The sequence below is a fragment of the Oncorhynchus mykiss genome, chromosome 15, assembly GCF_013265735.2.
Source record: "Oncorhynchus mykiss isolate Arlee chromosome 15, USDA_OmykA_1.1, whole genome shotgun sequence".
NCBI classification, from domain to species: domain Eukaryota; kingdom Metazoa; phylum Chordata; class Actinopteri; order Salmoniformes; family Salmonidae; genus Oncorhynchus; species Oncorhynchus mykiss.
In genome coordinates, this window is record NC_048579.1 from 65,867,624 (window position 1) to 65,892,380 (window position 24,757).

The 24,757-nt window shown below is 43.5% G+C and overlaps 1 protein-coding gene and 1 long non-coding RNA gene across 3 annotated transcripts; one reads left to right on the forward strand and one right to left on the reverse strand.

Annotated features, from left to right (window-relative positions):
- The first annotated feature begins 689 nt into the window (after positions 1-689).
- On the forward strand, positions 690-8,212 carry LOC110518243. The gene is made up of 2 exons (XR_005036192.1): positions 690-2,135; positions 2,272-8,212. It is a non-coding gene; the product is annotated as an uncharacterized LOC110518243 (long non-coding RNA).
- A 2,174-nt stretch (positions 8,213-10,386) lies between these two features.
- On the reverse strand, positions 10,387-24,742 carry LOC110512490 (N-acyl-phosphatidylethanolamine-hydrolyzing phospholipase D-like). Of its 2 annotated transcripts, none has more exons than XM_036944970.1 (6): positions 24,510-24,742; positions 17,629-17,808; positions 17,204-17,402; positions 14,560-15,209; positions 13,738-13,852; positions 10,387-11,122 (listed from the first exon to the last, which is right to left on the reverse strand). In XM_036944970.1, exons 1-6 carry the CDS (start codon positions 24,617-24,619, stop codon positions 10,994-10,996), a joined length of 1,383 nt encoding a protein of 460 aa, XP_036800865.1. In that variant the 5' UTR covers positions 24,620-24,742; the 3' UTR covers positions 10,387-10,993. The 2 variants fall into 2 exon arrangements, with proteins under 2 accessions (XP_036800865.1, XP_036800866.1); XM_036944971.1 differs by lacking the exon at positions 24,510-24,742 and adding an exon at positions 23,675-23,834.
- Between the last annotated feature and the right edge of the window lie 15 nt (positions 24,743-24,757).

Genomic DNA, 24,757 nt, shown 5'->3' on the forward strand with positions numbered 1-24,757 from the left:
TGGTCCACGATGGAATGACACATTTCACTGGTCCACGATTGTATATTTTTATTTAATAAACTATATATTATCATAGTGTTCGTTTAGAAATACAATATGTTACTCCTCTGAATGTCAGGGTATAAAGGACAGATTCATATTTGAGAATGTAGTGAAATGTCCAGGTGGCGTTGCAACAGAACTACATGACATCGTTGTTGAACTACACGACCTCCGTAGACGACTTTGACCCCCGTGTTGACCCCTGTGTTGACCCCTGGGTTGAACCCTGTGTTGACCCCTGGGTTGACCCCTGGGTTGCATTTTGATTGAACAAAGGGTACGTTTACTCCAACAACAAAGTCATGTCTTTTTCAGGGACTATTATTGATAAAAGGGACGATGGATTGTATTTTAGCATTAAAAGGGCTTTCTGAAGGAGGCTTAGGCTACAGACCCTGGTCTAAAGTAGTGTACTATATAGGGAATAGGGCCCTGGTCTAAAGTAGTGTACTATATAGGGAATAGGGCCCTGGTCTAAAGTAGTGCACTATATAGGGAATAGGGCCCTGGTCTAAAGTAGTGTACTATATAGGGAATAGGGCCCTGGTCTAAAGTAGTGTACTATATAGGGAATAGGGCCCTGGTCTAAAGTAGTGTACTATATAGGGAATAGGGCCCTGGTCTAAAGTAGTGCACTATATAGGGAATAGGGCCCTGGTCTAAAGTAGTGTACTATATAGGGAATAGGGCCCTGGTCTAGAGTAGTGCACTATATAGGGAATAGGGCTCTAGAGTAGTGTACTATATAGTATATAGGGAATATGGTGGCATTTAGGACATAAGTGTATGTAATAATGTTCATGTAAAGGAGGTTAGGCCCATGTACATAATCCACCTACAGCGTCTGTTCCAAAGCCCCTGTGTTGCTGTACTTGCACCCTGCTTCAGTCGGAGCTGTCATCCTGTGTGTTTCCATTAGACTCCTCTCTAAACATGTAGCTACGTTGTCCTCTTTCTGGATGGTGGCCTGTGTTGCTGTACTGGCACCCTGCTTCAGTCGGAGCTGTCATCCAGTGTGTTTCCATTAGACTCCTCTCTAAACATGTAGCTACGTTGTCCTCTTCCTGGATGGTGGCCTGTGTTGCTGTACTGGCACCCTGCTTCAGTCGGAGCTGTCATCCAGTGTGTTTCCATTAGACTCCTCTCTAAACATGTAGCTACGTTGTCCTCTTTCTGGATGGTGGCCTGTGTTGCTGTACTGGCACCCTGCTTCAGTCGGAGCTGTCATCCAGTGTGTTTCCATTAGACTCCTCTCTAAACATGTAGCTACGTTGTCCTCTTCCTGGATGGTGTCCTGTGTTGCTGTACTTGCACCCTGCTTCAGTCGGAGCTGTCATCCAGTGTGTTTCCATTAGACTCCCCTCTAAACATGTAGCTACGTTGTCCTCTTTCTGGATGGTGGCCTGTGAATCCCCCCGTATTCATTCAGGGGTGCTGTGTGCTCAACTGTTGTGCTGCTGTGTTTGTGTGGCGTCAGGTACGCGTCTCGGATGACAGTGCAGTTGTTGAAAGCCCTGGATGTCTTGTCAGGCCGGCTGAGATGTCTTCACTGTTGTCTCTGTAGCGTTGTGGCTGTGGCATGCTGGGTAAGTGGTTGACAGAAAAAGGTAATGCTACTCGTATAAACATAGGTGATTATATGAAAGTTGAGGATTCTAATTATTAATTAATTATCAAGGTGGATGAGGTGCAATTTGTAGCACTGGAAAGACCACCTCTCCTTGACTAGTTTATATAGGCTTATATTAACAAATAGCTATACACACAATACAATGTCATTCATAGACATTTCACCAAAAAAATCTAATTTGCCAAAAAATCTTCTCCCTGTTTCCCTCAGTGATGTTGAAAAGTTAATAAATGTGGAGCTCATTTTGTTCTCTTTTAGAGTCAGTCACTTTATCTGAAGGAAAACTATTAAGGACTTCCTGAAGAACGTGATTGGACACTGACAAGTGGTTTACCAGCTGTGGCTAACAATGTTGGATGTGGGCCGCCAGTGGGCCACTACATGGTTGCTAGCTGGAGGGATAGTATCTGGGTGACACTGGCCAAAGACATTGATAGTTCACCATGGACTGCTGTTCAGGTCAGTTTGTCACATATCCTCGACTGAGGGATGACCATAGAGACGTTCTAGAGAGCTCATCTATCTAAACAGGCTTGTCACATATCCTCGACTGAGGGGTGACCATAGAGACATACTAGAGAGGTCATCTATCTAAACAGGCTTGTCACATATCCTCGACTGAGGGATGACCATAGAGACGTACTAGAGAGCTCATCTATCTAAACAGGCTTGTCACATATCCTCGACTGAGGGATGACCATAGAGACGTTCTAGAGAGCTCATCTTCTAATCTAAACAGGCTTGGTTGAAATGGCTGATCCTCTTGTTGTGATGTTAACAGTAACCAGCTGTATTTGTCACAGTTTTCACAGATTCCCTTAAGATGTGACTCTGTACCCCAGTACTACAGATTCCTTTATTAAAAGATGTGACTCTGTACCACAGTATTACAGATTCCTTTATTAATAGATGTGACTCTGTACCACAGTATTACAGATTCCTTTATTAAAAGATGTGACTCTGTACCACAGTACTACAGATTCCTTTATTAATAGATGTGACTCTGTACCACAGTACTACAGATTCCTTTATTAAAAGATGTGACTCTGTACCACAGTATTACAGATTCCTTTATTAAAAGATGTGACTGTACCACAGTACTACAGATTCCTTTATTAAAAGATGTGACTCTGTACCCCAGTACTACAGATTCCTTTACTAAAAGATGTGACTCTGTACCACAGTACTACAGATTCCTTTATTAAAAGATGTGACTCTGTACCACAGTACTACAGATTCCTTTACTAAAAGATGTGACTCTGTACCACAGTACTACAGATTCCTTTATTAAAAGATGTGACTCTGTACCACAGTACTACAGATTCCTTTACTAAAAGATGTGACTCTGTACCACAGTACTACAGATTCCTTTATTAAAAGATGTGACTCTGTACCACAGTACTACAGATTCCTTTACTAAAAGATGTGACTCTGTACCACAGTACTACAGATTCCTTTATTAAAAGATGTGACTCTGTACCACAGTACTACAGATTCCTTTACTAAAAGATGTGACTCTGTACCACAGTACTACAGATTCCTTTATTAAAAGATGTGACTCTGTACCACAGTACTACAGATTCCTTTATTAAAAGATGTGACTCTGTACCACAGTACTACAGATTCCTTTATTAAAAGATGTGACTGTACCACAGTATTACAGATTCCTTTATTAAAAGATGTGACTCTGTACCACAGTACTACAGATTCCTTTATTAAAAGATGTGACTCTGTACCACAGTATTACAGATTCCTTTATTAAAAGATGTGACTCTGTACCACAGTATTACAGATTCCTTTATTAAAAGATGTGACTCTGTACCACAGTATTACAGATTCCTTTATTAAAAGATGTGACTCTGTACCACAGTACTACAGATTCCTTTATTAAAAGATGTGACTCTGTACCACAGTACTACAGATTCCTTTATTAAAAGATGTGACTCTGTACCACAGTACTACAGATTCCTTTATTAAAAGATGTGACTCTGTACCACAGTACTACAGATTCCTTTATTAAAAGATGTGACTCTGTACCACAGTACTACAGATTCCTTTACTAAAAGATGTGACTCTGTACCACAGTACTACAGATTCCTTTACTAAAAGATGTGACTGTACCACAGTACTACAGATTCCTTTACTAAAAGATGTGACTGTACCACAGTACTACAGATTCCTTTACTAAAAGATGTGACTCTGTACCACAGTACTACAGATTCCTTTATTAAAAGATGTGACTCTGTACCACAGTACTACAGATTCCTTTATTAAAAGATGTGACTCTGTACCCCAGTACTACAGATTCCTTTATTAAAAGATGTGACTCTGTACCACAGTACTACAGATTCCTTTATTAAAAGATGTGACTCTGTACCACAGTACTACAGATTCCTTTAAGATGTGACTGTACCACAGTACTACAGATTCCTTTAAGATGTGACTGTACCACAGTACTACAGATTCCTTTAAGATGTGACTGTACCACAGTACTACAGATTCCTTTAAGATGTGACTGTACCACAGTACTACAGATTCCTTTACTAAAAGATGTGACTCTGTACCACAGTACTACAGATTCCTTTATTAATAGATGTGACTCTGTACCACAGTACTACAGATTCCTTTATTAAAAGATGTGACTCTGTACCACAGTACTACAGATTCCTTTATTAAAAGATGTGACTCTGTACCACAGTACTACAGATTCCTTTATTAAAAGATGTGACTCTGTACCACAGTACTACAGATTCCTTTACTAAAAGATGTGACTCTGTACCACAGTACTACAGATTCCTTTACTAAAATATGTGACTCTGTACCACAGTACTACAGATTCCTTTATTAAAAGATGTGACTCTGTACCACAGTACTACAGATTCCTTTATTAAAAGATGTGACTCTGTACCACAGTACTACAGATTCCTTTACTAAAAGATGTGACTCTGTACCACAGTATTACAGATTCCTTTATTAAAAGATGTGACTCTGTACCACAGTACTACAGATTCCTTTACTAAAAGATGTGACTCTGTACCACAGTATTACAGATGGATCTTATATTTTCTTGTAAATTAATCGTTGTTGATCATTTTGATCGAGACATAAATATTTTAAGAACTATTTTAAATATAGACTTTATTTTCCATTTCTAGGTAAAGAAAAGGTCCAGATCTAGTTAGCGTTTACTAATTAAACAACATCTCTCATCCGTTTCCTTTTAAAAAGAAATGAAAGAACATCTCTTTTTCAGTTTTGTTGTACAACCATTATACGTTATGTAATGGGGGAAGAAATCACAAAACTGGTTATGAATTAAAAACACTATTTTATATATCCTGAATGGCACATATATCTATAGTACTTCATTATATTGTGGAGAGCATATTTTTTAGGGAGGGTAACTGGAGTAGCGAGTTGTAGGCTGAATAGAAACCATTTAAGATGCTAGAGGTAGCTACAGTATAGAAAGAGCTCATACTGCTGAGACAACTCACAACGTCTGGGCGCGGTTACCAGAGAGGAAACCAACCGTCTTGTTGAGGATTTACATTTGAATCAAAACGCTTCGCCCTTCTTGAAGATGTAATGTTTCCCCCTGATCCCACATCATGCTAGCAAGACAAGGCTCCATTAGAAACGTGTTGAATGTGGGTCCTTTGCTGCTTGTGCGTCCGTCCGTCCGTCCGTCCACGCGGCACGGGACAGGTCAAAGGGCATGCTCCACTAGTAGAATGGAAGCATGCTGTTTTGACCTCTCACCTTTGACCTCTGACTCTCGACCTCCACTTTGACTGACAGCGTCCACTTTGAGCTGCATAGGTTATAACTTCCATATGAACCTTGATAGACAGGACTTAACTAACCCAGAACAACAACCCTACATTAGTTCGATGTCAACAAACCCCCCCCCCCCCCACCCCCCCCCCCACCCCCCCAAGAGTAGCAAAATCAGGAGCACCTTTCTTCTAAAGTCCTCTTCTTAAAAGACTGTTAGTATATTAAAACTATTGATTATAATGATCATTATTATGCAGACGTGTCGGAGACAACATTTCTAGAGGAGATCACTATTTTGCACATACACCACTATCTAGTTTGACTATGACTGCTCTTACAAGATAAAAGGCGCTGTCTAGAGAACCATTTTGGGTTCCACGTAGAACCCTTTCAATGGAGGGTTCTAAATGGAACCAAAAAAAGGGTTCTGTCTGGAACCTTAAAGGGTTATTTGGCTGTCTCCATAGGAGAACCCTTTTGGGTTCCACGTAGAACCCTTTCAATGGAGGGTTCTAAATGGAACCAAAAAAAGGGTTCTGTCTAGAACCAAAAAGAGTTCTCCTATGGGGTCAGCTGAATTAACCCCTTGTGGAACCATTTTTTTCTAAGAATATACACAGAGGATATGAGAGGAAAGAGTTTTAAGAAGTTATGTCTCGATTTAAAAGATAGCATGAATATGACTGTCTGAAATAGCACCCATTCCCTTTATAGTGCACTACGTTTGACCACTGAAGGCCACTGGTCTAAAGTAGTGCCCTTATGTAGGGAATAGGGTTCCATTTGAGAATCAGACTAGGACTCGTTTTCAAGAGGCCTTACTGGCCAGTGAGCAGGTGTCAGTTGGTTGAATCAGACTAGGACTCGTTTTCAAGAGGCCTTACTGGCCAGTGAGCAGGTGTCAGTTGGTTGAAGCAGACTAGGACTCGTTTTCAAGAGGCCTTACTGGCCAGTGAGTAGGTGTCAGTTGGTTGAATCAGACTAAGACTCGTTTTCAAGAGGCCTTACTGGCCAGTGAGCAGGTGTCAGTTGGTTGAAGCAGACTAGGACTCGTTTCAAGAGGCCTTACTGGCCAGTGAGCAGGTGTCAGTTGGTTGAATCAGACTAGGACTCGTTTTCAAGAGGCCTTACTGGCCAGTGAGCAGGTGTCAGTTGGTTGAATCAGACTAGGACTCGTTTTCAAGAGGCCTTACTGGCCAGTGAGCAGGTGTCAGTTGGTTGAATCAGACTAAGACTCGTTTTCAAGAGGCCTTACTGGCCAGTGAGCAGGTGTCAGTTGGTTGAATCAGACTAGGACTCGTTTTCAAGAGGCCTTACTGGCCAGTGAGCAGGTGTCAGTTGGTTGAATCAGACTAGGACTCGTTTTCAAGAGGCCTTACTGGCCAGTGAGCAGGTGTCAGTTGGTTGAATCATGAACTCTCCCTCTGTTTCTTCCAGGTCGGGTTAAGATAAATATTGCACCGTTATACTGTAGCATTCCACAGTACGGTTCCAGATTCCACATGGAGCAAACACAGTATTTTGATATAAAATATTCAGACATATTTTAAGATCACTTTATTGAGGTTTAACTGTCTTTTCCAACATAAGTCGTTTTTCTGGTTTGATTTGACCTTCCTAAAGCCACGTCGGAGAGAGATTATTGTTTACCTGGTATGGATAACAGAACACCGAGGATGAGTAGTTGACTATTGGTGATGAAGAGGGGTTTGTGTGACTATCATAAGTCATAAATAGTTTTGGGGGGGGGGGGGGGGGGGGGGGGGGGTTGGTTAATGTTGAGTTAAAGACGTTGTTTTATTGGTCCGCGTCTCACTTTAAGGCAGTAGTAGAACGTTGTACCCATCAGGTTTAAACATGTCTGTAATACATTTAAATACTTCAGTAATGCCCTAAATCGTGATTTAGTCAATCATGCACAGAATCAGAAGACTGACTGGTGGAAGTGGAAGGATAGACCACTTTTTGGCAAAGTCGTCTGTCCTTATTGCGTTTATATGTGAAAGAACTACTCACGAGAAACAACAAAAGTATTTTTTTTTGTGATATTAGTAGTGGCACTACTGTTAAATGTAGTATTTTAAGAAGAACAGCACTATTTATGGTCATTAAAATGAACTAGAATGTGTATTGTGCATTATGGTAGCTTTGGAGGCAGCCATCTTGTTTTGTATCAATCTCCTCATGCTCAGAGACAGTCACTCACTTCATGTAAGGGGTGTGACTAGTTTTTGGGGAGTTGTTGAGTGGACTTGCCCAAATCCGAGCCCCCTTTTTCTCCTTTGAATGACAAGTCTGCATGGTCTCACCAACAGACATTACCGCCCATTCCCTCAAATCATACTTTTTTTTATTTTCTATAAAGAAAAACAATTCTATGACTTTATTTTTAATTTCTTGTTTCATTCTTTCATTTAAACCAATTTTTAAAGAGAAAGAATACAATAAATACAAATCTGAATATTCAATCACTTTTTCTACTTCTATTTTCAAAATAACTGAAAAAAAAACGAAATAAAAAGTTGATTTGTATATAAGTGATGTACAGTTTGTATCTGTTAATGTCAGTCTGTCTTTGGTGACAGAGTCCGTCTTGCTTATAACGCACGCTACCAGTAAATAAAACATGACAAATATATTTAGACTGTACGGTCCTTGAAAGCAAGTTTTAAATTAATCTGATGTATATTCCTGTAACATTGCATTTTTATCTGAGGAATTATGTTATTAAAAAATTGCTAATAAATTGCATTTCCTACAGCTCCTTTTTGGATTCTCTATCTATTCTAGAGGTTTGGGAGGCATCACAATGCAGAAGTTTAAGTCCAATACTTGGCATAGGTTTAGCCAACATTTTAAACCAACTATTTGTTTAATGGTTCCCCCAAAAAACTGTATTGCACCTGTGGTTACGATGGTCTTTGTGTTGTCAGTGGGAGAATTTAGAACCCTGTGTTCCTGTTTGAATGTATTCCACCTGTGGTTACGATGGTCTGTGTGTTGTCAGTGGGAGAATTTAGAACCCTGTGTTCCTGTTTGAATGTATTCCACCTGTGGTTACGATGGTCTGTGTGTTGTCAGTGGGAGAATTTAGAACCCTGTGTTCCTGTTTGAATGTATTCCACCTGTGGTTACGATGGTCTTTGTGTTGTCAGTGGGAGAATTTAGAACCCTGTGTTCCTGTTTGAATGTATTCCACCTGTGGTTACGATGGTCTGTGTGTTGTCAGTGGGAGAATTTAGAACCCTGTGTCCCTGTTCGAATGTTCCTGTTCTATTCTGGAATTTCCAGGACAGGATGACGACATTGCATCTAGATAAACTCACCTGTTATTCCTGCTCTGTCGAAGCCACGGTCTGACGTGGCACTGGGAATGACTGTCCTGCTGACAGGCTAAACACACACACATGTACATGTAGTGACTGTTGTGTTAGACAGAAAACCCTTGGACACTGGGTGCAACAGTTACAGGCTCCAAAACTGGCCCCACATTGTATAATCAGTTAAAATAGGTTTATATAAGCCTTGAACACATTTTCCTTGAGGTACAGTATTAATCCAGAGCTCCAGCTTGTGGCCATGCAGGTACTGTGGACTCTGTGGCCATGCAGGTACTGTGGACTCTGTGGCCATGCAGGTACTGTGGACTCTGTGGCCATGCAGGTACTGTGGACTCTGTGGCTCTGGGGTTGAACTCCTGCCTTGCCCCACAGACCTCAACTCTTACACTTCAGTGTGGATTTCTGCAACTCTCAATGTCAAAAACACAATGAAAAGAGGTCTGAGTGAGAAGGGGTCTGAGTGAGAAGGGGTCTGAGTGTGAAGAGGTCTGAGTGTGAAGGGGTCTGAGTGTGAAGAGGTCTGAGTGAGAAGGGGTCTGAGTGTGAAGAGGTCTGAGTGTGAAGAGGTCTGAGTGTGAAGGGGTCTGAGTGTGAAGGGGTCTGAGTGTGAAGGGGTCTGAGTGTGAAGAGGTCTGAGTGAGAAGGGGTCTGAGTGTGAAGAGGTCTGAGTGAGAAGGGGTCTGAGTGTGAAGGGGTCTGAGTGTGAAGGGGTCTGAGTGTGAAGAGGTCTGAGTGAGAAGGGGTCTGAGTGTGAAGGGGTCTGAGTGTGAAGGGGTCTGAGTGTGAAGGGGTCTGAGTGTGAAGGGGTCTGAGTGTGAAGGGGTCTGAGTGTGAAGTGGTCTGAGTGTGAAGAGGTCTGAGTGAGAAGAGGTCTGAGTGAGAAGGGGTCTGAGTGAGAAGAGGTCTGAGTGAGAAGGGGTCTGAGGGAGAAGGGGTCTGAGTGAGAAGAGGTCTGAGGGAGAAGGGGTCTGAGGGAGAAGGGATCAGAGTGTGAAGAGGTCTGAGTGTGAACCACTGTTGTTCACAGGAGGGACCCCGAGTATTCACCCCCATGAGTTCTGTCTGTCAACTATCAGCCCAACCAACCCCATGAGTTCTGTCTGTCAACTATCAGCCCAACCAACCCCATGAGTTCTGTCTGTCAACTATCAGCACAACAATCCTGTGACTCAGGAAAATCCTTGAGCCACAGGCTATTCACACTTCAAAACACACCTCTTTGTATGTTTGACGTTGAGAGTTGTACAAAAGACAAGTATTGAACACATAACCTGTGGTGGACAAGGTTTATCAACCCATCTGGGAAGATCCGGCCCAATAGAGAATTAAAGACACCGTTCCTGTGTTCTCAGGAGACGGCCTTCATGGTTAAACACTGCATATGTCACCTCAATCATAAACTCCCTTTTAAATGAAGCTACAATACAGATCCTACGCGATATGGATTGAATTCAGACCTTTAACGTTAAACACAAACATATAACTCCAATCTAAAAGTGGTCAGTATTGCAGAACCAAGTACTGAAGTTGAGGAATGACTCTGGCCCTACCTAATGACCGAAGAGTGTCCCCCCCTCTCACAAGACAAGTCTGTGTCCTTCAGAGAGCAGAGTTTTAATGACAGCTGTAACACGGAGGAGGGTGAAAACCCCCACATACAACAGCGTGTTTCCAGACCTACTAAAACATTATTGCACCGTCCAAGTACTTACAGTATATTACACATGAACTGTTCAGCATTCGATAACTCCAGAAGATTTGGTTACATAACGCTACAAAATGTGATTGGTGAATGTGCTAGACGATGAAGCCATACACATTGTAGTTGTGCACAGAAACAATGTGTGAGTCGGAGCAGAATGACGTGTGGTGTGTCCAGTGTGTAAAATACACACGTTCATCACGTTGACACGACTGGTGACACTGCAGCTATACGACAACACATCATCTGCAAAACATTTTCAGAAAGGTTTCTTCTTGACAGTTCTGGCGTCAGACATTTGGCATAGAAAAACAACGATTGGATAAATGGACAGGGTGTTCATTTCATAGTCGCCATCATTCAGCTCTCTAGTATGCCATCAACTAGACTGTTGACGATGAGAGCTTATACCATTGATTCAGCTGTATGCTTTACGCCACAGTGTTGTTTTAGTCTTCTACAGCTTGTGGGAGGGGCTTAGGCACCATTTTGGTCCAATCATTCAAAGACTTCCTGGTCTGTGTTCAGCACTCTGGATTCTCCATGGTTCAGGACAAAGAAGTGCTCCACATTCAACCCATTCTTCTCCATGGCCTCCCTGAGTCTCACTGGAGGCTCTAAGTAAAACTGAGAGAGAGAGACAGACATATATTATCTACACTACTGGTCAAATGTTTTAGAACAGCTACTCAGTCAAGGGTTTTTCATTATTTTTACATTTAAGAATAATAGTGAAGACATCAACACTGAAATAACACATATGGAATCATGTAGTAACCAACAAAGTGTTAAATAAAAACATGTTATACTTGAGATTATTCAAATAGCCACCCTTTGTCTTGATGACAGCTTTACACACTCTTGGCATTCTCTCAACCAGCTTCATGAGGTAATCACCTGGAATGCATTTCAATTAACAGGTGTGCCTTCTTAAAAGTTAATTTGTGGAAATTTTTTTTTTTTTTCAAGAACTTTTAAAGTTTCTTCAAGTGTAGTCACAAAAACCATCAAGCGCTATTATGAAACTGGCTCTCATGAGGACCACCACAGGAAAGGAAGACCCAGAGTTACCTCTGCTGCAGAGGATAAGTTCAATAGAGTTACCAGCCTCAGAAATCGCAGCCCAAATAAATGCATCACAGAGTTCAAGTAACAGACACATCTCAACATCAACTGTTAAGAAGAGACTGTGTGAATCAGGCCTTCGTGGTCGAATTGCTGCAAATAAACCACAACTAAAGGACACCAATAACAAGAATGAGCAATGGACATTAGACCTGTGGAAATGTGTCCTTTGGTCTGGAGTCCAAATAGGAGATTTTTGGTTCCAACCTCCGTGTCTTTGTGAGAAGCGGTGTGGGTGAACGGATGATCTCCACATGTGTATTTCCCAACGCGAAGCATGGAGGAGGTGTTATGGTGTGAGGGTGCTTTGCCGGTGACACTGTCTGTGATTTATTTAGAATTCAAGGCACACTTAACCAGCATGGCTACTACAGCATTCTGCAGTGATATGCCATCCTATCTGGTTTGGGCTTAGTGGGACTATCATTTGTTTTTCAACAGGACAATGACCCAACACACCTCCAGGCTGTGTAAGGGCTATTTAACCAAGGAGAGTGATGGAGTGCTGTATCAGATGACCTGGCCTCCACAATCCCCTGACCTCAACCAGACAGGTTGTAGTTTGGGATGAGTTGGACAGCCAACAAGCAGCCAACAAGTGCTAAGCATATGTGGGAACTCCTTCAAGACTCTTGGAAAATAATTCCAAGTGAAGCTGGTTGAGAGAATGCCAAGAGTGTGCATAGCTGTCAACAAGGCAAAGGGTGGCTACTTTAAAGAATCTCAAATATATCATATATTTTGATATGTTTAACACTTATTTGTTTACTACATGATTCCATATGTGTTATTTCATAGTGTTGATGTCTTCACTATTATTCTACAATGTAGAAAATAGTACAAATAAAGAAAAACCCTTGAATGAGGAGGCGTTCTAAAACGTTTGACCGGTAGTGTATTTGACTTGCTTGACAGCGAGAGACTCCAGGGTTTAGGAGTGGACAGTACATCTCAGGCTAGAGAGGCTTTTTTGAGCTGCCTCCCGAAGCAGAAACGTCAGAACGACTAAAGGTTATCTTTCAAAGCCAACAGGACGACTGCTGCCGGGAACCAAACTACCAGTTTCAACACCACAGAACGATGTCACAGATAACCAACGGTTCTACCAACAAAGCCATCTGCTGAGGCCAAAGCATCAGGGGGAAAGGTTGAACAATGTCACAGATAACCAACGGTTCTGCCAACAAAGCCATCTGCCGAGGCCAAAGCATCAGGGGGAAAGGTTGAACGATGTCACAGATAACCAACGGTTCTTCTAATGCAAAACACATTCCTCTGCGTTTCCCAACACGTGCCGATTTCAACTGAACGCAGCAGCAAGCTACCTAATATGAGTTTTCACATCTATTGTGGGACGCTGAACAATCCCACCTTTGTCTTTAGGCTGAATGGTTGAAAGGGTGTCTGACTGCGTGTTTGTTCTCATCACACAAAAGGACACAATGGAAAATATGTGTTTCTCTCTAAACTGAGTCGAGTCTAAAAACGCAGAGGTCAGATCCAGGTCAGATCCACGGTTGACGTGTTGTGACAGGGGTTGATTTATTACCATGGACCCAACCTCAGATTTAGAAGGGAAGGCTAAAAACCTAACCTCAGATTTAGAAGGGAAGGTTTACACCCAACCTCAGATTTAGAAGGGAAGGTTTACACCCAACCTCAGATTTAGAAGGGAAGGTTTACACCCAACCTCAGATTTAGAAGGGAAGGTTTACACCCAACCTCAGATTTAGAAGGGAAGGTTTACACCCAACCTCAGATTTAGAAGGGAAGGTTTACACCCAACCTCAGATTTAGAAGGGAAGGTTTACACCCAACCTCAGATTTAGAAGGGAAGGTTTACACATAGTTTTCCTGACCTTCAGTCTCCAGTTTCAGTTGGGAGGCAGAGCAAAATGTCTTCTTCCTGATCATTAGATTCAGAGAATCCCATTGGATAGGCCTTTCATCTCTGATGTGATAGGACTTCGTATTAAGGCAAACAAAACAACACTTGGAGTGATGCGAACAACTGATGAGTGACACCAAAACCCCTTTTTTTTACAGCAGGTACATACAGTATATGCCTTGTAAAAAGAGATCCAGTCGATCACCCATTCAGAACTGTTAATGCTCACCTCGTAAGCTAAAGCGAAGGTTCCCCAGTGAATAGCCAGGGAGTGTCTGGCCTGGATGTCTTTGTGGATCTGCACAGCCTCCTCCGGGTCCACATGCTGTCCACGCATTACATCTCTGAGGGACGACAAACTTGGGTTTTGTGGGTTTGGCCTAATGAAGGCTTAATAAACTTACTGAACTTCAGTTGACTTTAATAAATTCTAAGTGAATATACAGTTGACGTTAATACATTCTAAGTGAATATACAGTTGAGGGAAATCTAATACTACATGATCCATGATCCAACCGTCCTTCTAGAATTCTACTGAGTGTGCAGGTTTTTACTCCAACCCTGTTCTAAACCTGATTCAGTTCATCAAGGTCCTGATGAACAGCTGACTAGATAAAGCAGGTGTTAGAGCAGGGTTGGAACCAAAACCTGCACTCCCAGTGGATCTCCAGGGAGGGGGGGTATGGGCAGCCTTGTACTAAAGCAATCACAGCTGTACACTAGTTTCATACCTGGGCAGGACAGCTCTACGCTAGTTCCATACCTGGGCAGGACAGCTGTACACTAGTTTCATACCTGGGCAGGACAGCTCTACACTAGTTTCATACCTGGGCAGGACAGCTCTACACTAGTTTCATACCTGGGCAGGACAGCTCTACACTAGTTTCATACCTGGGCAGGACAGCTCTACACTAGTTTCATACCTGGGCAGGACAGCTGTACACTAGTTCCATACCTGGGCAGGACAGCTCTACACTAGTTTCATACCTGGGCAGGACAGCTGTACACTAGTTTCATACCTGGGCAGGACAGCTCTACACTAGTTTCATACCTGGGCAGGTACGCGCCGATGGGTATGGCCGCCAGGTCGAACGGACCAAAGCGCCTCCCAATCTCCTGGAAGGACGAGCAGTAGCCGGTGTCTCCAGCAAAGAAGAAGCGGTTGCAGGGCCCCAGGACAGACCAGCTCCCCCACAGCACCTGGTTATCGTCCGTGGGGGTGCGCTTGCACCAGTGCTGCGCCGGTGTACACACAAACGTGACCTCGTCGTGACCTGGCACACAGTTCTCCTCCCACCAGTCTAACTCTATCACATTCTCACACCCGCTCTTCTGCATCCAGTCCATGAGTCCCAACGGCACAAACCATCGGAGATCCCCACCGAACCGCTCGTTCAACTGGGTCACGGTGCCGGCGTCCAGATGGTCATAGTGGGAGTGGCTGATGACAACCGCGTCGATCCGGGGGAGTTGATCAACCGTACAAGGGGGATCCCGGTACCTCTTGGGGCCCATGAACTGGAAGGGAGACGCCCTCTGGCTGAAGATGGGGTCAGTGAGGATGACCAGGCCGTCCATCTCTACCAGGACTGATGCGTGGCCCAGCCAGGTCACCCTGAGACCAGACCCCACGGCTCCGTCGGCTGCCTCGGGGACACGGAGGAACCAAGGCTCCACTACTGGGAGCTCTTTGTCTAAGACCTGAGTAGCAGAACAACACAGACTTTAATATGGCGCGTTGGTATGAATTGATTCAGATTCTTTCACCAAATGAGACAGAGGATGAGGAAGAGGAGGGTAATAATAAAGGCTTCATCACCGAAAGCTCTTCGTCTTTTCAACATGTTCACTATTGCTTCAGTCATTTTCAAGTCACCAAACAAAATAACCAATTTAAAAAAACTAATTTTCCTTTTTCCTGTTTGAATATGACCCTGGTTGTATGAGTTGTTTGGGGTTAATTTGATTAAATTATATCAGCATAAATCAAAACACAGATGATTAAACACTTTAACACATCTTTCCTCTTCATCAGAAAGATGATGGGAAATAGAGTCGAGTCTGCATTTCATTTTCCTTTTAAATAATTAGGCCTTTCCTTCCTGACCACTACATGTCTAGAAAACAGAGCCCGTGTCTGAGTCTTTTAAATAATTAGGCCTTTCCTTCCTTACCACTACATGTCTAGAAAACAGAGCCCGTGTCTGAGTCTTTTAAATAAATCAGGCCTTTCCTTCCTGACCACTACATGTCTAGAAAACAGAGCCCGTGTCTGAGTCTTTTAACTAATCAGGCCTTTCCTTCCTGACCACTACATGTCTAGAAAACAGAGCCAGTGTCTGAGTCTTTTAACTAAATCAGGCCTTTCCTTCCTGACCACTACATGTCTAGAAAACAGAGCCAGTGTCTGAGTCTTTTAACTAATCAGGCCTTTCCTTCCTGACCACTACATGTCTAGAAAACAGAGCCCGTGTCTGAGTCTTTTAACTAATCAGGCCTTTCCTTCCTGACCACTACATGTCTAGAAAACAGAGCCCGTGTCTGAGTCTTTTAAATAAATCAGGCCTTTCCTTCCTGACCACTACATGTCTAGAAAACAGAGCCCGTGTCTGAGTCTTTTAAATAATCAGGCCTTTCCTTCCTGACCACTACATGTCTAGAAAACAGAGCCCGTGTCTGAGTCTTTTAAATAATCAGGCCTTTCCTTCCTGACCACTACATGTCTAGAAAACAGAGCCCGTGTCTGAGTCTTTTAAATAATCAGGCCTTTCCTTCCTGACCACTACATGTCTAGAAAACAGAGCCAGTGTCTGAGTCTTTTAACTAATCAGGCCTTTCCTTTCTGACCACTACATGTCTAGAAAACAGAGCCCGTGTCTGAGTCTTTTAAATAATCAGGCCTTTCCTTCCTGACCACTACATGTCTAGAAAACAGAGCCAGTGTCTGAGTCTTTTAAATAATCAGGCCTTTCCTTCCTGACCACTACATGTCTAGAAAACAGAGCCAGTGTCTGAGTCGTGAGGTGAGATTGATTTACAGCCGTCTAAAAATACCCCGGGGTTGTTACCAGAGCACAGTGCAGTGTTTATGGAGCGAGAGGCATCCTCTGGAACAAACAGCTAACCTAACTGTGGACATGAGGCGCAGCGTTACAAATCACAGTTGACAAGCTCTGACGTGCTCAGTCGGAGATCTGTAATGACAGACCTCAGGAGTCAGGACAGACAGAACAAGTTCAGTCAGGACAGGAGGTAATTGTTGGATGTGAACTGTGTACAGTAAAGAGTGATTATTATCCAACCTGTGGAGTTGGAGTACAGGTTTAGGTATTTGTGTAATAAGTTCATTATAATAAAGAGTGGACAGACTGGCATTGAGCCCCATCAGGTGTGGTTTGGTCGTCTCCATCAGAGCTGGGTTTGTTTTACAAAGCGTTTTGACAACGGCTGTAGGTGCTAGAAATGGCAGCTCAAATGAGTGAGAGAGACCTATTAGATACGTCAGAGAGAGACCTATTAGATACGTCAGAGAGACCTATTATATCCGTCAGAGAGAGACCTATTAGATACGTCAGAGAGACCTATTATATCCGTCAGAGAGAGACCTATTAGATACGTCAGAGAGACCTATTATATCCGTCAGAGAGAGACCTATTAGACCTATTATATCCGTCCAACGTCAGAATGTGTCTCACCTCTTTGGAGCTGGGTACATTACTGTGATCCTTCTCCAGCAGGAAGAAACGCAGCAGGGTGGACCAGGACGGGAACTTCCACGTGGACCAGGGGTTTGTGAAGCGGCCATGTTTGTCCCGGCTCGACCCAGTCACCTCCTCCTCCAACCGGTAGTCCAGACGGAAGCTCTTCCTGGAGGAGCGGGAGGAGCTGCTCTTCCTGGAGGAGTTGATCAATCAAACGGTTTAACTGACCATTGTGTCCAGACGGGAAATTTAGTGCGCGCGCACACACACACACACACACACAGTCGATACAGTTAGAAACAGATGATCATAAAAGATAAGACACAAAAAAACACTAAAATATGATGCTGCAACTTCAGGACCTGGATGGCAATAAAGTGCACGTGAAAACCACAGAGACGTTCATGGTCTACCACTACCGAGGCCCTGCGTCCTGCAGGGTGGAGGTGGGGGGGTCACGGGGCCGGACCACGGCTGGGGAACCCTCCTCCGTCCCTGGGGAATCTCCAGGAGAGACACCCCTCTCCTCCATCAACACCTGGTTCTCATGCACCTCTCCTCCGCTCTCCTCCATGGGGGGACAGTGTTGGGCTCCGGGTCTATAGGGAGGTTAATAAACAAGAAATACAAATAAAAGTTTACAAATATGCTGGTGGGGGGGGAGCCTGCTCACAGTACAGTTAGTGGCTGTTTCTGTGGTTTGTCCCTGGATGGTGGGGGGGCGGGGGGGTACACCGATATTAATTCAGAAAGAAAAGCCTGCTCACAGTACAGTTAGTGGCTGTTTCTGTGGTTTGTCCCTGGACGGCCGACAGGGTCTTGTGAAATCACAGATGTGAAAACATGCTCCCTCAACAGCCATCACCATGCCGACTGTCTGCGAGATGTCAGCAACATGACTTTCACGGTCACCTACAGTATAACCTGGTCAACAACATGACTTTCACAGTCACCTACAGTATAACCTGGTCAACAACATGACTTTCACAGTCACCTACAGTATAGGTCCCCTACAGTATAACCTGGTCAACAACATGACTTTCAGTCACCTACAGTATAACCTGGTCAACAACATGACTTTCAGTCACCTACAGTATAACCTGGTCAACAACATGACTTTCACAGTCACCTACAGTATAACCTGGTCAACAACATGACTTTCACGGTCCCCTACAGTATAACCTGGTCAACAACATGACTTTCACAGTCACCTACAGTATAACCTGGTCAACAACATGACTTTCAGTCACCTACAGTATAACCTGGTCAACAACATGACTTTCACAGTCCCCTACAGTATAACCTGGTCAACAACATGACTTTCACGGTCACCTACAGTATAACCTGGTCAACAACATGACTTTCACAGTCACCTACAGTATAACCTGGTCAACAACATGACTTTCACAGTCACCTACAGTATAACCTGGTCAACAACATGACTTTCACAGTCACCTACAGTATAACCTGGTCAACAACATGACTTTCACAGTCACCTACAGTATAACCTGGTCAACAACATGACTTTCACGGTCCCCTACAGTATAACCTGGTCAACAACATGACTTTCACGGTCCCCTACAGTATAACCTGGTCAACAACATGACTTTCACAGTCCCCTACAGTATAACCTGGTCAACAACATGACTTTCACGGTCACCTACAGTATAACCTGGTCAACAACATGACTTTCACGGTCACCTACAGTATAGGTCACCTACAGTATAACCTGGTCAGCAACATGACTTTCACGGTCACCTACAGTATAACCTGGTCAACAACATGACTTTCACAGTCACCTACAGTATAACCTGGTCAACAACATGACTTTCACGGTCACCTACAGTATAACCTGGTCAACAACATGACTTTCACGGTCACCTACAGTATAACCTGGTCAACAACATGACTTTCACAGTCACTTACAGTATAACCTGGTCAACAACATGACTTTCACAGTCACCTACAGTATCACCTGGTCAACAACATGACTTTCACAGTCACCTACAGTATAACCTGGTCAACAACATGACTTTCACGGTCACCTACAGTATAACCTGGTCAACAACATGACTTTCACGGTCACCTACAGTATAGGTCACCTACAGTATAACCTGGTCAGCAACATGACTTTCACGGTCACCTACAGTATAACCTGGTCAACAACATGACTTTCACAGTCACCTACAGTATAACCTGGTCAACAACATGACTTTCACGGTCACCTACAGTATAACCTGGTCAACAACATGACTTTCACGGTCACCTACAGTATAACCTGGTCAACAACATGACTTTCACAGTCACCTACAGTATAACCTGGTCAACAACATGACTTTCACGGTCCCCTACAGTATAACCTGGTCAACAACATGACTTTCACGGTCACCTACAGTATAACCTGGTCAACAACATGACTTTCACAGTCACCTACAGTATAACCTGGTCAACAACATGACTTTCACGGTCACCTACAGTATAACCTGGTCAACAACATGACTTTCATGGTCACCTACAGTATAGGTCACCTACAGTATAACCTGGTCAGCAACATGACTTTCACGGTCACCTACAGTATAACCTGGTCAGCAACATGACTTTCACGGTCACCTACAGTATAACCTGGTCAACAACATGACTTTCACAGTCACCTACAGTATAACCTGGTCAACAACATGACTTTCACGGTCACCTACAGTATAACCTGGTCAACAACATGACTTTCACAGTCACCTACAGTATAGGTCACCTACAGTATAACCTGGTCAACAACATGACTTTCACAGTCACCTACAGTATAACCTGGTCAACAACATGACTTTCACGGTCACCTACAGTATAACCTGGTCAACAACATGACTTTCACGGTCACCTACAGTATAACCTGGTCAACAACATGACTTTCACAGTCACCTACAGTATAACCTGGTCAACAACATGACTTTCACGGTCCCCTACAGTATAACCTGGTCAACAACATGACTTTCACGGTCACCTACAGTATAACCTGGTCAACAACATGACTTTCACAGTCACCTACAGTATAACCTGGTCAACAACATTACTTTCACGGTCACCTACAGTATAACCTGGTCAACAACATGACTTTCACAGTCACCTACAGTATAACCTGGTCAACAACATGACTTTCACGGTCACCTACAGTATAACCTGGTCAACAACATGACTTTCACGGTCACCTACAGTATAACCTGGTCAACAACATGACTTTCACAGTCACTTACAGTATAACCTGGTCAACAACATGACTTTCACGGTCCCCTACAGTATAACCTGGTCAACAACATGACTTTCACGGTCACCTACAGTTTAACCTGGTCAACAATATGACTTTCACAGTCACCTACAGTATAACCTGGTCAACAACATGACTTTCACGGTCCCCTACAGTATAACCTGGTCAACAACATGACTTTCACAGTCACCTACAGCATAACCTGGTCAACAACATGACTTTCACGGTCACCTACAGTATAACCTGGTCAACAACATGACTTTCACAGTCACCTACAGTATAACCTGGTCAACAACATGACTTTCACAGTCACCTACAGTATAACCTGGTCAACAACATGACTTTCACGGTCACCTACAGTATAACCTGGTCAACAACATGACTTTCACGGTCACCTACAGTATAGGTCACCTACAGTATAACCTGGTCAGCAACATGACTTTCACGGTCACCTACAGTATAACCTGGTCAGCAACATGACTTTCACGGTCACCTACAGTATAACCTGGTCAACAACATGACTTTCACAGTCACCTACAGTATAACCTGGTCAACAACATGACTTTCACGGTCACCTACAGTATAACCTGGTCAACAACATGACTTTCACAGTCACCTACAGTATAGGTCACCTACAGTATAACCTGGTCAGCAACATGACTTTCACGGTCACCTACAGTATAACCTGGTCAGCAACATGACTTTCACGGTCACCTACAGTATAACCTGGTCAACAACATGACTTTCACAGTCACCTACAGTATAACCTGGTCAACAACATGACTTTCACAGTCACCTACAGTATAGGTCACCTACAGTATAACCTGGTCAACAACATGACTTTCACAGTCACCTACAGTATAGGTCACCTACAGTATAACCTGGTCAGCAACATGACTTTCACAGTCACCTACAGTATAACCTGGTCAACAACATGACTTTCACAGTCACCTACAGTATAATCTGGTCAACAACATGACTTTCACAGTCCCCTACAGTATAACCTGGTCAACAACATGACTTTCACAGTCACCTACAGTATAACCTGGTCAACAACATGACTTTCACAGTCACCTACAGTATAACCTGGTCAACAACATGACTTTCACGGTCACCTACAGTATAACCTGGTCAACAACATGACTTTTTACTGGTTCCTACTTTGAATAAAAGACACAGTGTCCGTGAAGACTAGCTCACAGTGGACCGTACCTTTAACATACAACTGCCTGAGTCCATTGTTTCAGCTGTGTCTTATCTCTGGACGGGTGGAAAGGCTGCAGCTCAGTCAAATGAAGAGGAAGTTACTGGCCTGCCAAATGCTAACTGACACATACACAATACAAGTCTGGATAATCCAGGTGAAAGTTATGACCCCTTATTGATGTCCCTTGTTAAATCCACTTCAATCAGTGTAGATGAAGGGGAGGAGATAATTGAGACATGGATTGTGTGTGTGTGCCATTTGGAGGGTGAATGGGCAATACAAAATATTTAAGTTCCTTTGAACGGGGTATGGCAGTAGGTGCACCAGTTTGTGTCAAGAACTGCAAAGCTGCTGGGTTTTTCACGCTCAACAGTTTTGCCATGTCTTTGAAGAATGGTCCACCACCCAAAGGACATCCAGCCAACTTAACATGTTTGTAGGAAACACTGGAGTCAACGTGGGCCAGCATCCCTGTGGAACGCTTTCGACACCTTGTAGAGGTGGGGGGGGGGGGGTTCCTAATGTCTGGTCTAATCAGTGTATATGTGCCTCCTGCCAATCTATCTCTCTGAGCTACTGTATGGGCCCTCCACTGCTACCAGGAACTATGAAGCCTTCAATACACAACGGTACAGGTGAACAATGTCATTTACAAAATGGCCTCCAACACTCTACTCAGCAAATTGGATGTAATCTATCCCAGTGCCATCCGTTTTGTCACCAAAGCCCCATATACTACCCACCACTGTGACCTGTATGCTCTCGTTGGCTGGCCCTCGCTACATTTTCGCCAAACCTACTGGCTCCAGGTCATCTACAAGTCTCTGCTAGGTCAAGCCCCACCTTATCTCAGCTCACTGGTCACCATAACAACACCCACCCGTAGCACGTGCTCCAGTAGGTATATCTCACTGGTCACCATAGCAACACCCACCCGTAGCACGCGCTACAGCAGGTATATTTCACCAGCCATCCCCAAAGCCAACACCTCCTTTGGCCGCCTTCCCTTCCAGTTCTCTGCTGCCAATGACTGGAACGACTTTCAAAAATCACTGAAGCTGGAGACTCATATCGCCCTCACTAACTTTAATCATCAGCTGTCAGAGCAGCTGACAGATCACTGTACCTGTACACAGCCCATCTGTAAATAGCCCACCCAACTACCTCATATTGTTATTGTTGTTGCTCTTTTGCACCCCAGTATCTCTTCTTGCACATCATCATCTGCACATCCGTCACTCCAGTGTTAATGCTAAATTGTAATTATTTCGCCACTATGGTCTATTTATTGCCTTGCCTCCCTAAACGTACTACATTTAAACACGCTGTACACAGATTTTTCTATTGTGTTTTGACTGTACGTTTGTTTATCCAATGTGTAACTCTGTGTTGTTGGTTTTTGTCGCACTGCAATGCTTTATCTTGCCCAGGTCGCAGTTGTAAATGAGAACTTGTCCTCAACTGGCCCACCTGGTTAAATAAAAGGTAAAATAACCCCAACCCCATTCCTGTGTCAACCCTGTTCACAGTAGCTTCTGTTTTCAAGGTGTAAGTACAGACTGAAGAGGCTACTGTATAGCTGTCACCTAGGCCCTATAGTGACAAATGTAGAGTAGAAATGCTGTGTAGTTGTCCACTAGTCCTATTTACGGAGTCCCCTTACAACGTAGGTACTCTATACATGTCACGTTGCCTACTGTGGAGCTCTGTTGCACGTATTGGCCTATTGAATGGCTTCAATGGACCCATAATAAACCACCAGCGAAGTACAACACATGTTTCTTTGTTGATCCGACCAAAGAACGAAACAAAACGGATCACTAGAAAGAATTGCTGCTATATCGAGAAGATGTATCGCCATAATAAAAACAGAGAGTCAATAGAAAGAACCTTAACTAAAAAGAGAGAAGGAGGAATGTGGTGAACTAAGCAGAACAACGGAGACAATCGATCATTCGCAGCCTACGTCACAGTCACAACAACGCAGTCAATAAAATACTACCTTTAAACGTATAGATTAAGTCAAGGGCGACTTGTAAAATCCGTCAGTGGCGCGACATTTCTTCTGATATTGTTACGGCGAGATATCCGCAGAACTGTGTGGGGGAAAGTGCCCTGCAAGCACCGCCAATGTTCGCACAACGCACTGGTACCAGCCTACCAGGCAAGGCTTCTGACGTCGGTGAAAACCCCTACCATGTGACGAAATTAAAGCAGCCTATTAAAATCCTCCTCTTTCCGATATGCAAGAAATACGTGCCGAAACTGCTCATTCATTTGCAATTGCAATGAAAATATGATTTTGGAAATGTCTAAAAAAATAGCTTAAAACATTATTTTTCGGAATATCTAAACTAGACCATTGGTCAATGGTGCACGTATTAATCCTATAATAATGCTCTTACAGACTGGAGATCTTTACCCAAGTGAGCGAAGACACCAACTAGAAAGCTCCACACATAAATATTTATTGGCAAGGCCCAAGTTACAGTACAAAGTGAATGTAACACGTCAGCACAACAGTGCACTGGGTCGCGTTCAGGATGACGCAACGTTTTGGGACGTTCAGATAGCCTATTTCTATGTAAAAACAAACATGCGTCTGACATGTCGAATAAGGAATCACATCAGCTCTATTCCGGACATTTCTATCTGCAACGTTCGAGAACGTTTGGCGACCGAACATGGCCCTGTTTACGTAATGAGCTACAAGTGGATACATTGTAGCAAGTAAAGCCACCCGAGTAGGTCGTCTTCTGTTGAATGAGTTGTGCACTTAAAAGAATACACATTGAAACCTTATGTAAAAGTTGTTTTGTTCGCTGACAAATAATCACCTTGACAAAGTTCCCTTCGCTGTGTTCAGAACACTTGCGGCTCGGTGAATACACCTTGAAAGTGTCGTTTTCCAAACTCGTGGAGTGAAGATGCATTTGGAAGCAGCCATAGTCGGAATGCGTTGCTTAGTTGACTTGGTCTAGTTGGCCTAACCATAATTGCTTAGATTACAATTATAGAAACATCAAACTAGTATCGGTATTGTGTTTACAACAGGAACTCTTGAAAGTTGGTCACAGTTGGTTTA